This window comes from Trichosurus vulpecula, chromosome 3 (assembly GCF_011100635.1).
Source record: "Trichosurus vulpecula isolate mTriVul1 chromosome 3, mTriVul1.pri, whole genome shotgun sequence".
NCBI lineage: Eukaryota > Metazoa > Chordata > Mammalia > Diprotodontia > Phalangeridae > Trichosurus > Trichosurus vulpecula.
The window spans coordinates 67,556,483-67,570,317 of record NC_050575.1 but is presented as its reverse complement, the minus strand read 5'-3'; the positions used below and the strand labels follow the sequence as shown (position 1 = coordinate 67,570,317).

Here is a 13,835-nt window from a genome sequence, read left to right as displayed (position 1 = left end):
CCCCCATCTTCATTGGTTTCAATTCATCTAACAATCCTTTGGGTTCAGTTAATTAGTCAATTTTGAGTCTAAGTAAAACTTTAGATTTTTATTTATCTCTTTAAGCGAAATTCAGGTGAGAGGTTTTTTTTAATAGTCATGAAAGTTTTGGGTAATCTGTTATGTTTGATATTTGGACGGCAATCTCACCATAAATTCTATACACCATAGATGCAGTGGGAAAACTTGTATTTATTGAATACAACTGACTTTATGCTTTGTGCAACAAGAAGAAGTATAACATTTAATGTACATTACCTCACCCCCATCACTAGATACAACTGTCTTTTCATAAATACTATAACTCATTCAAATATAAATATATATTCTCAAAGAAATATTGCAAATAAATGCAAAATACAACTAGAATTGAAAACTGGTCCAAAGGGGAGTCTCTCTTACTAAGACTCTAGACACCATTTTCAGAGAAAAGAGCCAACCAGAAAAAAATGGATTTGAAGCATTGGATAGCTGAAGAATGAAATGTGTACACGTGTCCTGTCAAACTCACAATAAATCTGCTTGAAAAAGCAAACAAGAAAACAATGTAACATAGAGGATATTAGAGAAAACAATAAGACCACTGATCAAACAGTCTGGATGCTTCTATTCTAGGAGGTCTTGGAGACTTCAAAAGAAGAGTCTGACTCTCAGCCCCAACAATAAAACAAAACAAACCACATACATAGAAGTTATTTTGGTTGGGTGAGTGAAATCATCTGCTTGAATTGCAAGTTAGCAAATTATTCCATAGTTTACAAAGTTTACAAATAGCATATTATGACATAGTTCAGTAATTTCTCAAATAACTTTGTCTAAATAAGATGGAAAATTGAGCTGGTATTATATCAGGCTACAAGGTGTCCAAAAAAGATTGCAGAAGCTTTTCCTCAAAGTCCACCTAAAAATAAATCAACTACTCCCAATAAAAAGCCAATAACATGAAAATCTAGAATTTTATATTTTTCTCCTTCACTACAGAATTAGAAAGAGCAATGACATAGCTTATACAGTAAATGGATTCTTATAATAATGCTGCTTGGCATGCAATTTTAGGGGGTCAGGCCATTAACTTATCAAACACTATTATTTTCATTTCCAAATCATTTCTAAAAAGCTTAACAACATAAGGATTGTTGGTAGATATTGTCCCTGTATCACTTGGTGCTTAATAAATGTGTGTTTAGGCAGCTAGAGGACTGGGCATAGGAGGTGCTTAATAAATGCTTATTTCCTTCCTTCTTTGTTCACATGTTGCACTGGATTGAAGGTAGTAAGACTACATTAAGAAGTAAATGATAGAGAGTAGAGGACTGGAAATTTCATTCTAGCTCACAGAGACAGGATCAGCACCCATGGTAATCAACCTGGGAGTGATTTCGGGATCTCAAAAACCCCGCTGACTTGCTCTTCTCTCTGGTTCTTAGCCTTACCTTTTTACTCTTGCCTCCTGTCTAGGTAACAGGTTGAGGAATTTCTCACCCATCTAACAGTCTTCACCCACCTGTATTTGAGGGACAATGCACTGACTCCTTGTTCCTTTTAACCCTAACTTTAAACCTTTCATTTTGCCTTTCCCCCTACCCCCTGCCCCCAGCCTTCCAGAAACATAGGACTCCCACAATGACTTGGCTTCCCCTGATGTTAAGAATTGAGCAATGCAGAAAGCTCCATTAAAGGTGTGGGTGACTCGTTTTTCAATGTACAGGTTTTTCTCCTGCTCAGCTAGAGAGGCGGCAGCCCCATACCATCTCCTCTGAGCAGACAGGTGCCAGTGTTACTAGCTGCAACTTCAGCCAGCTGCTGCTGAGCCCATCAGCGCCATGCAGTCATTTCTATCTCCTCTGCATATGGGCAGGAAACTGCGGTTCACAGTGGTTGGGTCAATATACCTGGCACAGCTGACGCAGCTCCCTGTTTCCTTGTGGGGGTGGGTAGGGGAGTGCCTTCTGCAAAGCATGTGAGCCTGGAAGCCTTTGAAAATTCTGGGACATGGAGCCATTGAGTATAATGAAAGATTCGTTTAGTCCATGGGGTTAGAATATGACTTTCCTCCCCTACCCACCCCAGTTTCATACTCAAGAAATATCCTAGAAAAAACTTCAGGACTGAGTCTTGTCCTCTGTGCATGAGGTTAGTTGAGTAGTGGGCTTCAGGATAGTAGAGTCCTCTGCCAACTTTTCTGGATTCCAATCTGGCTCCCTCTATTCTCCAGGCAGCTCTCAAATCACTGCTTTCCTAGCAGCTTTGGGGCCTGGCTCATTCAGGTCTCGTGGCCTTTAGAAAGGATTGGGATGGAGGCTGTCCTTAATGCTATGTGCAAGTAGGAATTCCCTGTCCCCACTTGGACAGTTGCTGCCCAGGGAGCCACAGAGACCCCTGACTTAGAGCTCGGATTCAGCAGTTCCCAGAGACTCTGCCTTAAAGTGCAGATTCGGCGATTTCAGCCAGCTGACACAGCAGGCTAGAGAAAGGTGGTCTGTCTTCTGGTTTCTAGAGAGAGGGAGGAAAGCATAGTGTGAATCTTCCCAGGTGACAAATATGACAGCCCTAAGGCAGTATTCCCCATCCTGTATCATTCCAAGTCACAATTTGCCAGCATGCTCTCAACCATTGCAACTAAACAAGGGATGTGTATATGTACATATGATGAATGAAAACCCCTCAATCAGAATTTAACATTTTTGAACCTTTAATTAATTGGAGTCTCTTTCTCACTGTTCCCTCTATTTTTTCCCCATTCCAGTATCATCTGCTGCTCTGCTTGGTTTCAGCTCTACAGAACAAGATATTCCTCCTATGATAAACTCATCACTTCTAATCTTATCCCTATGCTGCTATCTCCAGCCTTGGATACAACCTCCCTTAGTCTCCTCTCCTCTCCCCTGGGAGGGCTGGAGGGTGGAGTACCAAACTCCTCCCAATGCCTTCCTTTATAAAAGGCAAAAATTGGACTCCAGCTCACTCCACTTTACCTTGGTGCTCTTCCTGGTTTCAAATCCATGGAATAAGATGCTCCTGGTGACCCTGTCTACTTCCCTTCCCCTTTCCCTTCCCACCCCCTTATGTGTAATGTCTTCCTTTGTTAGATTATAAGCTCTTTGAAGGCAAGGACTGTCTTTTTATTTGTATAGCTAGTGCTTAGTGTAATGCCTGACACATAATAGGTGCTTAACAAATGTTTATTGAATCGAACTGAACTGAATTAAAGGAAAGAAATTGGCACTAGAGATTTACTTTTAAAATAACAACAATTTGTAACTCAAAATCTTGTGGAAATGAAGGGGAAAAAAACCAACAACAAATTCTTGGGGTCAGTAGCTATTTAGCCGAAGAAGTTGGAAATTCTGTGTCTGCGTTCTTAGTGCCTACTGTAATCCTCAGTATTCAAAGTAATAAGGAACAGATTCTGAAAGATTTTCAATCGGGAGAAAGAAAGATTCAAATATATTGCATCTATTCTATATTACTATGGCAGGAAAGTTAATACAGATCTTTTAGAAAGATTTACCAAAGTGTGGGCTAAAGCAAAAAAGGAAATTCAAGTTAATCAGAAAATTCAGTAACCACATTCTATGCATTCAGAGCAATGGCGGGGAGGGGGGGCGGGGAGGAGAGGGAAAGAGAGAGAGGTGGGGGGGGAGGGAGAGGGAACAGGGATTGTTTCACTCTTTGCATGTATTAGTATCATTAGCACCTAGCACAGAGGCTGGCACATAGTAGGCACTTAATAAATGCTTATTGATATATACATACATGTGTGACAGATATTTCACATTTTTAAGGATCTGTAATTTTATCAAAATGGGGGCCTCCTCCACTACAGCAGATCACAGCTAATCAATGCCTGGGTTCTCTACAAATTTATGTGGTCAGAAAAATTCAAGATCCTAAAGTCAGTCTAGTGAGGAGCCCTTCTGAATTTATTTCACCTGGTATGCCTAGGACAGATGCCCAGTCAGTTGACTGATCATCGACTGTTCCTTTCCTGTGCTCGGAACCCCATTCCAAATCAAGTCAGTTTCCTGCTGAAATTTGATATCACCCAGTCATCTCTGTTACATCATTCCTTCAACTGAAGGTATTTTTTTTCTAGAAAAGGACCACCAAATGACAAGGGCTTGATACTGACCTCTTTCCAACAATCATTCATGATCTGGTAGATGAGAGAGGAGCACAGTCTCGGTTTATACAGCCGGTATCCAGTGCTGATATCTTCCACCACCTTGGTGTTGCTACTGTTTTCATAAGGGATTTTCCCCTCACTGAAGACTTCCCACATTAGGACTCCTGCAGAAAGGGACCAGAATGTTGTGATTAACAATAACAGCCAAGCGGAAGCTTACTACTGGAAAGGTTGAGGCTGGTGGGTAGCTTCAGACTGAGGGTTCTGAGCAGCAGTGAGGACAAAGCTGATCAAGTGTCTGTACTAAGTATAGCACCATCGTGGTGAGCCCTCAGGAGCAAAGCCCCGCCACCCCCACCCCAGGCTGCCTAAGGAGGAGTGAACTGACCCAGATCAGAAATGCATCAAGACAAAGATTCCAGGCCAATCAATAGTGCATTGGATTGCGCCCAGGAATAACTGCTGCATTTACAATCTATGAGACATAGGGAGAGTGTCTCCAAAACAAAACAATAATATCCACCAAAGAGACATAAAAATCACATAATTCAGGTTTCTGCCAGCTTGGATTATTAGTCCTGGCCTTTAACAAAGACCCAGGACTTATCATCTCTCAGGATGTTCTTCCTCATGTCTAACCACAGTAGCTCCTGCTAGGATTTAAGCCCATTTGTTTTGATTCACACAAATGGAGCATGTTTGGAGGTGAGAAAGACCCACCTTCATCCTTTCATTGAAGAAGTAGAGGGCTGTGGGGTGTGGAATGTTACAGATGCTATCAGCCCTAGCTGACATGTTGGTCAGTTTGACTAAACTACATGAAAACGTATTTGTTACTAGGAGAAACTTGATGAATAGGGGTTCAGAAGGGAGCAGTATATTCAGAAATAAATGGGATATAAAGGCAAAAAGTATTAGTCAAACTTTTTTTAAATGTAGCATGTTTGATGATGTTTCATTGATTGGATAAAAGCATTTGGAGTTAGCAGTGGCTTTGGCCCCCGTCTCTGCCTGCCCCACAGTTCTCTTAACCTTTCTTCCCTTAGGATAATGTTGTGAGTGCCCATTTGTGGAGTACTTGAAGTTCAGGTCATACTAACTTTGTTAGGGAGATATTATAAAGATCTTTTTTTGTATTTCACTTATTTTACAGATGCAGAAACTGAGGCTTGGAGAGGAGAAGGGACTTGACCATGACTATATAGCAAATAAGACTCAGAACTGAGATTCACACTAGGTTTCTGGGACCAGAGAAAGTATAGTGCTCTTTAAAAAAAATTGCATCATGTTGTCTTTTAGGCCTAGGCAGCATGTTATGATAGAAAGGATGCTGAATTTGGAGTCACAGGGATTGAGTTTGAATCCCAGCTTTGCCACTTAATTTCTCCATAACATTGGAGAACTCAGCCTCTCTGGACCTCTGTTTCCTCATTTGCAAAATGGGAGGAATTGGACTTAATTGTCTTATAAAGTCTCTTCCAGCTCTAAATTGATAAACCTATTGCCTCTTATCATTTTCTTGTTCTTCCATTTATTATCTGATCTTTTCTCCAAACCCTCTGCAAATTGCAGACATTTGGACCATGGCTCTGACCTTCTGAGGTTATCTAGATTGGGTGAAACTATCTTAATGCTGTCTTTTTGGTATAATAGAAGAGTAAATATCATGCAAATAGGTGGCATCACTGACATATTTATTGACTACCTACTATTGGAGATCAAAAGAAAATAACATCTTATATCTGTACTCCAGAGTATTACATGGAGTTGGGAATACAGAAGACATATATATGTGTGTATGTGTTTATACATACATACACATACAGATATACATTATACATATGTACACATATGTGGTATGTATAGATATACATATATAATACAAGGTAACAAGGTAGAGATAGCTAATGAGGAAAGAGTACTAGATTTGTAATCAAAGGATGTAGAAGTCAGAGAATCTACCTTAAAATCCTAATTCTGTCACTTATTGCCTATATGACAGTGTAACTTCGCTGGTCCTTAGTTAGCCCATCTGTAAACTGGTTGGACTAGAGGACTTGTACAGGCTACTTCCAGCTCTAAATCTGTGATTCTAAGTAGCACATGAATGGTATAGACTGGGGGTTGGCAAACTACAGTCCATGGGCTCTCGGTCTGTTTATGGTGTAGACAATAGGTATGATACAGATCAGAGGGCAAAGTGAATATCCAGCACCAAAAGTGAGATGCCATGACTTGAGCTGGTCTCAAGGCTAAAAGTGAGACACGAAGAGAAAGGGGTGGAGGAAGGAGGTACTTCAAGCAAAGGGAGCAAAGTCTAGAAATGGGAAAGATTCAGGGACCATTCAATAGAAAGGTATGACTGCAGTGCAGATGTTGTATAGAACACGAGTAGGAGAAAACAATGGATGAGATGATTGGAGTCATATTGGTGGACCTTGACTTCAAGGCTAAGGGGGTTGCTCTGGAGGCAGTAGGGAGCTGGCAAAAGTTTTGGACCTGGGTGGTGACATGTGCACACTGGTGCTTTAAGAAGATGAATCTGTCAGTGAAGTGTAGGACAGATTTGAGACAGGAAGAGTCTGGAGGCGGAGACCATTCATTTGGGAGGCACTGAGAGCCCTGGTGACCACCTTCTCTTCACCTGGTCAGGTTGTGCTAGGGCTAAGGAATTGAATAGACAAGCAGGTAGCAGAACCTAGAGACACCCTGTGTCTCAATGCCATGAAATCTGGGCTGGATTTATGACAAAATAATGACTAGAATAGATGGTTCACCAGAGTACTTGGATGCTTCTCTGAGGGAGCACCCAGAGCAGTGGTAATGGGACAGAGACCCCCCCAATAGTCTCTATCATCTTCATCTGAAGGCACAGATGGCCAACTTGGCACTCCAACATGAGAAGCGAAGGGTTTCTAGTACACTGACCTCTCTGTTGTATGAAAGCTGGTGATACTGTCTATACATATAAATGAACACTTAATTTTTTTTTATTATTCTCTGTGCTATATGACATCTCTTGAAACAAAATTATACTCTTGCTCTTTTAGGAGTCCCTTCACTGAATCCCAATCTGATGTATCCCTATGATCTGACTGTGATGCTGAGTTTTCAAAGGCAGTGCTAGAGAGGCATAATTCTCCCAAACTACAAAGGCTTTGATTATGGACCTGGTGTCAGACGATCTGTTTGTCATCTAAGGATCACTGTAGCTAAATTTGGGAACATTCATAACAACAAAGGTAACGTCCCTGTTGTTTGCTTTACCTATATTAATTCATTGGATCCTCACACCAACCCTATAAAGTAGGCGCGAATGTTATCCCTCACTTTGTTGTTCGTCCTTCATTTTCCAAGAGGACCAATGACATCACAGGGTGATATCTTGACTTGCTTGTGAATTGGATTTCAGTGAGGCAGAGCTGTGCCTAGTTGTTAGCCTCACTCTCTCCCTGTCCTGAGGCAGGGCAAGTCAAGCTGACTGAAGATGGCTCCGGATGCACAGTGGATGACGTTGACATTTTTAATGTCTGACCAGGCTCTAAGTGCTCCTTGTCGCCTGCTTCAGCTGCCTGCCTGGAAGTTGGTATCCGCCCATTCCACTGGGGGAAATCTTCACCTGCTTGAGGTCAACATCCCCCTAACTCACTGATGGTTTTGAGGCCTGTTGGTTGCCCTTATTCTGGTTTAGCCCATCTGCCAAGACGCTTTTACTGGCATGTGGCCGCTGTGCATGCTACAGCTTCTTGGAGCCACAGGTGAGAGTTGGGTGGTAGGTGAACACCAAAGGTGGATGAGCTCACTTTTTACAGATAAAGAAATTGAGGTTACTATGGGAAATATGAGGCAAATAGGAGACAGCCCCACTTTTGACTTCAAGGAACTGTGATTTCATCTTTGTGATTACTTCTACCCACAGAGATCACACACTAGAGATCACAGAGATTTGCCCAAGGTCACACACCTGGTAAATGTCTAGAGCCATATTTGAACCCAAGTCCAAGTTCAGCTCTCTTTGCACTGAAGCACCTAGCACCAGGTCAGCTCCCAAAGTAGAATTGGCTGTCATAAGAGGTATTTCTTCCCTTTCCCTGTAGATCTTCAAGGAAAGGTGGTTAACTGCTCATCCTGGGCTTATAGCTGGGAGATATCTCAGAGTCCCCTTTACAAGTGAGGAAGCTAGGACCTAGACAGCTAGTAAGTATGTGGTGTGGGATTTGAACCCAGACCTCCTAGACTCTCAGTCCATTGCTCTATTCACATGCTGCTATCAAAATATAGTAGAGGAGATTCTTGTTCAGGCAGATACTGGCCTACATCTAGACCACTGAGGTTCCTTCCAATGCTGAGGGTCTATTATACCGATGATGAATTTTTTCATCTAGAGCAAGTCTTGCAGGAAATCATTGAGAGACTGTCTTCTATTTTCCTCATATCCCCCACAGTAGGTACCCAGAGCTAGTGTTCAGTCAATAAATAGTAATGTATTAGTGTGCTAAACTGTCAAGAAAACTTCCCCGAAGAGGGCTCATCTAAAAATAACTCCTCATCTATTATTCACAAGCATTTAAAGGAACATAAATAAGAAACACAGACTAGTAGAGTCGCAGAGGACTTCGGAGATAACCTGCTTCAAACTGCTAGGGGGATTTTATTTTTACAGATGAGGAAACTGAGACCCACAGAGACACAACTTGCCTGAAGTCACACAGTAGGTCAGTGGGGAGGCTGGACAGCAACTTACCAAATGACCACACGTCAGATTTGCTACTGTAACGACTGAAGGAGAAAACCTCTGGGGAGGCCCACTTCACGGGGAACTTGGTGCCGGTGGAGCTTGTGTACTGGTCATCGAGAACAAACCTGGAAAGGAAAGATGGAGAAAGGAGCTCAGAGACCAGTCTTCAGGGCAGATGGATCCCACCGAAGCAGGGCCAGCTTCACATCCGGATGGTTGGTTACCTTGTCATGCCAAAGTCTGACACCTTGATGACCTGGTTTTCTCCCACCAAACAATTCCTGGCGGCCTGGAGTGGAGGCAGAAGAAAAGGGAAAGGGTTGGCAAGCAATCACTAATTAAAGAGTCTCGTATAATCATAGTATTTTGCCTGTGTTATTTGTTGTGCAAGGACATCAAGGGAGCTTTACAAACATTAATTAAGCCTCACAACACCCCCGCTGGAAGTTAGTTAGAAGGTATCCGGCTATCAGGCTGCACGGCTTTGCTCCAGTAACTCATGCCTGGGATCCCCATTATGAGAAATCCGCAGCGATCTTGTTACCAGCGATGAGCTCTGACTGATGCAGTCTGGTGTGAGGAAATTATAGCATCAGGGACCAGATAAATCATCCCTTCTTCCTTAGATCTCTTGGAGCAATTAGTACTGCTCCTTTATTATACCGACTGCCTTTGCATTTGTATTGTAATTAATAACAGTAATGATAATAGCTAACATTTATACGGCATTGACTATGTGCTTTATAAACATTTCAACTGATCCTCACAACAATCCTGGGAGGGAGGTGCCAATATCATTCCCATTTTATAGTTGAGGAAACCGAGGCAGACAAAGGTTAAGTGACTTGCCCAGGGTCACACAGCCAGTTTCTGAGGCCAGATTTGCACTCAGGTCTTCCCGATTCTAGGTCAGGTGTTCTATCCAATATGGCACCTAGCTGCCCCCTATTTTGTGTACCTCTCACCTTCCCAACTAGATTCTAATTATCGAGAGACCAGAGCCTATAATTCATTTGTCTTTACATCTTCTCCTCTTGCCACAAATATCAGAAATGATAAGAGTTCTCAGTCCATAGTAGTTGCTCAAGAAATGGTTTGTTTATTTCTTTGGTGGGGTAGGGGTGGGGGGAGCGGTGTAGACACTGCCTTTGATAACGAAAATTGGCAGCTTCTCTGCAACTGATAGTCTTGGAAAGCAATTGGGGAGGGGGTGATGTTGAGAAATGAAATTACATGCTCAAGGTCACACAGCTGGTCTGTGTCAGAAGCAGGACTTTCTTATGCCGAAGGTGGCTTTCTCTCCTTTATTTCACAAGGGTTGTCTCTCATTTGTGGAATGATTAAACTGAAAAGTCTCTCAATCAAAGGAGACAATTGGTAAACTTGGAGTCAGAAAGCCCCAGCTGGGTTCAAGTCCTGGCTGCTCTGCCACCAATTGGGTGACTGAGCCTTGTTCTCTTATCGGTGGGTACAGGATCTTAGAGCTAGAAGGGATCATTAAGAGCATATCTAGGGGAAACTAGGGGAACAGTGGATAGAGCACTGGCCCTGGAGGCAGGAAGACCCGAGTTCAAATCCCACCTCAAACATTTCCTAGTCATGTGACCTTGGCAAGACACTTTGCCCCTGTGTCTCAGTTTCCCTATCTTTAAAATGGGGATTACAATATCAGCTGCCTCCTAAGGTTGTTGTGAGGATCAAATGAGAGGATGCTTGTAAAGCATTTTTGCAAGTCTTCAAGCACTATGTAAATGCCATCTACTTAAACAGACGCCCAACTGTGAGACCACTTGGCTGCTTGTTGCAGAAATGTATGCCACTTTGACCAAGGCTGAATGCCACAGGAATTGATTTCTATCCATGGGTTGGCAGGTTGGCTTCAGTAATCACTTACCAGATCTCTGTGAATGACACAAGCTTCCTCCAAGTAAGCCATCCCCTCACAGACATCCTGGCACATGCCCAGGAGACTCTCAGCAGAAAAGAGTCCCCGTTGGTTCCGGAGGTAATCAGACAGGCAGCCGTGCTCCATGAACTCAAACACCAGGCAAATAGGGGCCTGCTCCAAACAGACTCCATAGAGCTGGACCAGTTTAGGATGAGAGAGTTTCCTGGGAGAAGAAGACGGATGAGGGAGGAGGAATCAATTAGACAAGTAAACATATAGCATCACTGTCCTGGGGATGAGACAATGTATCGCAACATGTTCTCTTGTTTGTGGAATGCTTTCGCTTTTATTAATCTTTCTTTTGATTTTCAAAATTTCTATTTTTGTATTTAAGTTGGAGATTTTTAATTTGTTCTTTTTCTGTTTTTTTAAACTTTTAGTTGTACACCCAGTTCATTGATTTGCTCTTTCTCTTTTTTGGGGGTGTGTGTGTCTGTGTGTGTCTGTGTATACATACACACACACACACACACACACACATATACAGATATATCTATACAGGGCGTTCCTAAAGTCTGGACACATAGGCAAAAATGCATATTTTCAAGAAATGAAACTGGAATATTAACAAATAACATCTCCAATATGATTTCCATCATTTGTGATGCAAAGGTTGATGTGCTTTGCAAGATTCACATGAGCTCGATGCAATAACTCCACATCGCCGTCAATTTTCCTATGTGTCCAGACTTTAGGGACACTCTGCGTGTGTGTGTGTGTGTGTGTGTGTGTGTGTGTGTGTGTGTGTGTGTGTATGTCTGTGTATTCTCCTAAGTACTGTTTTGACTGCATCTAATAAATTTTGGCAAGTCATCTCATTTTTGTCATTATATTCAATGAAGTTATTGATTGTTTCTGTGGTTTGTTCTTTGATCTTCTAATTAATTTTTAACCTATGTTTTAAGGCTCTTTACTGAATGTAATTTTTAATTGCTTTATCCTGAAAAGGACGCATTAAATATTTTTGCTTTGCTTTGTGAGATTAATACATGGTCAATTTTTGTGAAGGTCCCATGTACAGCTGAGAAAAAGGTATACTCCTTTCTTTTCCCATTCCATTTTTTTTCAAGTGGTCTATCATATTTAACTTTTCTAAAATTCTCTTCATCTCCTTAACTTCTTTCTTATTTATTTTACAGTTATATTTATCTAGTTCTGATAGGGGGAAGTTGAGGTACCCCACCAGTATAATTTTAATGTCTATTTCCTCCTGTAACTAATTTAATTTTTCCTTTAAGAATTTGGATGCTATACCATTTAGCATATGTTCGCTCAGTATTGATATCACTTTTTTATCTATGGGACATTTTAGCAGGATGTTATTTCCCTAATTATTTCTTTTAATTAGGCCTATTTTTGCTTTTGCTTTGTCTGAGATCATGATTGTTACCCCTGCCTTTTTACTTCAGCTGAAGCATAATAGATTCTGCTCCAACCCCTATTTTAATTCTCTCTGTGTGTCTTTCTATTTCAAGTCTGTTTCTTGTAAATAACATATTGTTGGATTCTGTTTTCTAATCCATTCTGCTATTCGCTTCTGTTTTATGGGTGATTTCATCCCATTCACATTCACAGTTATGATTACTAACTATGCATTTCCCTCCATCCTATTTTCTTCCATTTATCCTTCTCTCTCTCTCTCTCTCTCTCTCTCTCTCTCTCTCTTTCTCTCACCCCTTTGTCTCCCTCCTAGTTTCTCCCTTTCTCTCTTTAACTCGTCCTTCTTCAAAAGTCTATTTTGTTTTTGACCACTGCCTCCCTTGACCCACCCACTCTTATCAATCCTCCCCTTTCTCTTATCCCATTTCCCTCCTGTTTCTCTTTTGTGTAAGATAGACTTCTACACCCAACTGAGTTTATATATATATTCTTCCTTCTTTGAACTATTTCAGGTGAGAGCAAGGTTTAAGCATTGCCCCCCTCCTCATTGTCCTGTCCACTTTAGAAGCTCTTCCTTGTGCACCTATTCTATGTGAGATGATTTTCCCTATTTTTCCTCTCCCTTCCTCCTTCTCTCGGTGCATCTTTCTTTCTCACTCCTCCATTTTTTTCTGTGTCCTGCCCCATACTAAGAAAAAAACAGCATGACTTTTGAAAAATCCCAAGGTGTATCACTGTAAGCATCTTCTTTTGGGAGGGTAGTTTTGGGGAGGGGGAGAGAATGTCTTGATCTGTGATTCATCAATATAGTGATCTCTTTATGTGGAAACTCCATCCCCCATGCTGATCAGTAAATAATCTGTAACTTGGTATCTTGGAAAGTTGCTTTAAGAACTGTGAGTTTCAGGTGGATCCACCCAGGACTACACAGCTCATATGAGTAAGAAGCAAGACTTAAACTTAGGTCTTCTTGACTCCAGCTGCTAGGTAGCACAGTAGATAGAGTGCTGGGCCTGGAGTCAGGAAGACTCATCTTCCTGAGTTCAAATCTAGCCTCTGACACTTAGTTAACTGTGTGATCCTGTGCAAGTCCAAACCTGCTTGACTCAGTTTCTTCATCTGTAAAATGAGCTGGAGAAGGAAATGGCAAATCACTTCAGTATGTTTGCCAATAAAGTACTAAATTGGGTAAAAAAGTGTTGGACATGACCAAAAATGAACAACTTCCTGATTCCAAGACTGGCCCTCTATCCACTATACCATGTAGTACTTTAAGCTGAATTAATAAAAATCTAGGATCCAGAATAAGGCAGGAGGTGGGTCAAAGGTGATGGATAATTCCCAATGTGTTCTCCTAGAACAAGATTATTAGATGCCACATTTTAGGAAGGACACCGATAACCTGCTTGGTGTACAGAGTAGGATAGCCAGTGGAGTACTAGAGATCATGTCATATGAAGACTTGCCCAGTAGGGCTTAAAGTAGGAGATATAACAATGACAAATGTCTCCAAATATTTGAAGGGTTGTCACATAGGGAAGGGATTAGATGTTGTTGGCTTGACCCTAGAGTGTTGCCTTTCTTCTGCTTAAACTTCCCCCAAT

At 41.6% G+C, this 13,835-nt stretch overlaps 1 protein-coding gene across 1 annotated transcript in view; it reads right to left on the bottom strand.

Annotated features, from left to right (window-relative positions):
• Nucleotides 1-328: 328 nt before the first annotated feature.
• ITK (IL2 inducible T cell kinase) overlaps nt 329-13,835 on the bottom strand; it is an 83,199-nt gene continuing 69,692 nt past the window's right edge. Inside the window, exons 13-17 of the mRNA XM_036753022.1 lie at nt 10,798-11,014; nt 9,128-9,192; nt 8,910-9,028; nt 4,172-4,329; nt 329-2,532 (exon numbers count right to left, since the gene is read on the bottom strand). Coding sequence (XP_036608917.1) covers nt 2,461-2,532; nt 4,172-4,329; nt 8,910-9,028; nt 9,128-9,192; nt 10,798-11,014 — 631 coding nt within the window. The 3' untranslated portion in view covers nt 329-2,460. The remainder of the gene's footprint in view (nt 2,533-4,171; nt 4,330-8,909; nt 9,029-9,127; nt 9,193-10,797; nt 11,015-13,835) is intronic.